The sequence below is a fragment of the Rhincodon typus genome, chromosome 10 (genome assembly GCF_021869965.1).
Source record: "Rhincodon typus isolate 14 chromosome 10, sRhiTyp1.1, whole genome shotgun sequence".
Taxonomy (NCBI): Eukaryota; Metazoa; Chordata; class Chondrichthyes; order Orectolobiformes; family Rhincodontidae; genus Rhincodon; species Rhincodon typus.
Genome location: NC_063341.1, coordinates 76,744,227 through 76,747,420, shown reverse-complemented (window position 1 = coordinate 76,747,420; position 3,194 = coordinate 76,744,227). Strand labels below are relative to the sequence as shown.

The 3,194-nt window shown below is 47.3% G+C and overlaps 1 protein-coding gene across 1 annotated transcript in view; it reads right to left on the bottom strand.

Annotated features, from left to right (window-relative positions):
* LOC109916200 (di-N-acetylchitobiase-like) overlaps nt 1–2,813 on the bottom strand; it is a 75,536-nt gene extending 72,723 nt beyond the window's left edge. The window contains exon 1 of the mRNA XM_048601559.1: nt 2,652–2,813. Coding sequence (XP_048457516.1) covers nt 2,652–2,813 — 162 coding nt within the window. The remainder of the gene's footprint in view (nt 1–2,651) is intronic.
* Nucleotides 2,814–3,194: the final 381 nt, after the last annotated feature.

Genomic DNA, 3,194 nt, shown 5'->3' with positions numbered 1-3,194 from the left:
AGCCTGTGTGAAACAGGAGCCTCGGGAAGACTGAGCAGAGCAAAAATGCTTTAACAAGGGCAGCAGCAAGAAAATATTTCTGTTAAACTGTGTCCCTGATGTACCACCTCTGAAATGAAGTGTGATCCACTGACATTTTAATCCCATGGTTCAGGATTGCAGTCTGCACAGAATAATGACCCAAAGAAAACACCAGGTCAAAATCCTGGGATCATATGGAATAACATTGTGTGATTTGACCTCACTCTTTGTAAAACTGAGATCCTGGCCCAGATTAAAGTGAATACAATGTACAGATCCTGGGACAAAACCTTGGTGTAAAATGTAACTGTTCAGTAGCTGCTCAGGTTAATATTCACTTCAATGTTGCTCATTGGAGAGTGTGGTCACAGGAGATTGAATCTGTTCACGATTCCATTCCATCTGCGACAGTTATATTTGTTGGAAATGGAGATATTTAAAGTCAGTTTTACATGATCAATTGCAACAGCTGACAGCTTGATTTTCTGCCTCCCTCTGACCCCTCAGTGTCCGAGCGCTCACCACTTCCACTGTATTGTAATGTAAACTAATAATAACCCAATGATCTAGTTAAACCACTCTCTTTCTGTACCAGGTTGTTATCTTTGATGATGGAGGATCCGAATGGAAGTATTATGACTGGTCAAAGATTACCACAATTGTGGTCAAAAAAACTGTTGACTCAACACTTCTGTGTTATGCTCATGAGCACGGCGTTCGGGTTGTCTTGAAAGGTACTGTAATGAACTTTCTCATGGAAAGATATGTCTTTCTGCCTCCTAACGCAAGAAGTATTATTCGTGTGTTGGGATATGGGGAAAAGGCAAAGAACTGGCACTAGGGAATAGAATTGATGCAGGCATGATGGGCTGAATGGCCTCCTTCTGTGACATACAGGCTTTGGGAAATCAGGAGGTGTGTTACTTGCTGCAAGATTCTTAGCCTTTGACCTGCTCTTGTATCCAATGTATTTATATGGCAAGTCCAGTTGAGTTCTGGTCAATGGTAACCCCTAGGGTGTTGATAGTCAGGGACTCAGCGATGGCAACACCATTGAATGTTAAGCGGCAGTGATTTGATTCACTCTTATTGGTGATGGTCATAGCCTGGCATTTGTGTGGCACAAATGTCACTTGCCCCTTGTCAGCCCAAGTCTGGATATTGGCCAGATCTTGTTGCATTTGAACACGGACTGCTTCAGTATCTGAGGAGTCACAAATGGTGCTGAACATTGTGCAATCATCGGCAAGCATCCCCACTTCTGACCTTATAATGGAGGGAAGGTCATTGGTGAAGCAGTTGAAGATGAATATGTGCAAAGAAATGTTTGTAAATGAAATTACAAATGGATACTTCATTTATTTGCCCCTTCAATGTCCTAGTCCAGCAGACATCAATTTCACCATCGAACTGGCACTGATTCGGCCCATTGTGATCATTGTGCCAGCAGGCTTTCACTTGTCCAAAGAACGATAAATGATGCCAAGGGACACAGCTCAGCATGGATGATGTCTTCACCAGGCTCCACCTTGTGGCACTATAGTAAATTGGAGCAGGAGGAGGCCTTTCAGCTCTTTGAATCTGATTTGCCATTCAATATGATCACGGCTGATCATCCAACTCAGTCCCTTGTTCCTGTTTTCTCCTCCTACCCTTTGAACCCTTTAGCAATAAGAACTATATCTAACTCCTTCTCAAAAACATTCAATGTTTTGGTCTCAATCACTTTCTGTGGCAGAGAATCCCACAGGCTCCCCACTCTCTGGGCGGTATGGTGGCTCAGTGGTTAGCACTGCTGCCTCACAGCACCAGGGACCTAGGTTCAATTCCACCCTCGGGTGACTGTCTGTGTGGAGTTTGCACATTCTCCCTGTGTCTGCGTGGGTTTCCTCCGGGTGCTCCGGTTTCCTCCCACAGCCCAAAGATGTACAGGCTAGGTGGATTGGCCATGATAAATTGTCCATAGTGTTCAGGGATGTGTAGATTAGGTGGGTTACAGGGGAATGGGTCTGGGTGGGATGCTCTGAGGGTCGGTGTGGACTTGTTGGGCTGAGGGGCCTGTTTCCACACTGTAGGGATTCTCTGGGTGGAGACATTGCTCCTCATCTCAATCCTAACTGGCCTACCCTGTATCCTTAGACTGTGGACTCCTGGGCATTGGAAACATCTTTCCTGTGTTGACCCTGTCTAATCCTGTTAGAATTTGATAGATTTCTGTAAAGTCCAATCCCCAACATTCTTCTAAACTCCAGTGAATATAGTCCTATCTGATCTAGCCTGACTTCATACGTCAATGCTGTCATTACAGGAATTGGACTGGTAAATCCTTGTCGCATTCCCTTCATAGCCAGAATATCCTTACTCAGATAAGAGACCACAATCTCCCAGGGCCTCTGCAGAGTATGCATATCTCTTTACCTTGCCTGACTGCCCATTCCCACCCATCTGCGCCATGTGGAGACTCACCGCATTGAACCACACCTCTAACTGTCCTCTCAAGCTCTGGTATTACATCTTAATATTACCCACCATGCTCCTTTACCCTTCTGTGGGTAGGCCATGGTGGTAGTCACTGCCAATGACACCCTCGCTAGTAGCCCCCCCCCAACTTTAACCTTCCATTGACTCACTGCCAAGACTAGATTCGCCTGAGACCTCTGACCTCCCTCGAGGAGCAGCCGCTGGATGTGAGGGTCCAGACAGCAGACCATGAGCTCTGCGGCTCCCCAACTGACAGAATATGGTTCCTCTGGCCGCTGGGGCTGAGCATTGCCCACTCGCCAGGCTGCCATCTAACAGAGCTCCTTGCAGTGAGCGCCCCAGGCTGACAACTGAGAATGGCCAAGCCCCTGGGCTATATCCTGATGACACCCCTGGGCACCAGGACTTCCTGACTGTCAGCTGCCTCCTCTTTGATGGGACTGAAGACTTGAATGCCACCACCTGGCCCTTTGGTTGAATGACCGTGGAGTATGTTTGCCATGCGGGCAGTTGGCATATGCTGGTGTTAGGTTGGCATCTCAGTGTGCCCTACAGCAAGGAGTCTACACCCTTCACCTGCCCCATCCTGGGCACATCCCTCATTGGCCAGCAGCCTGCCATTGTGTCAATGTAAAAGGGCACCTCCAAGTAGCAACACTGATTGCAGCTGAAGCATCAATGCGCCAACTGGT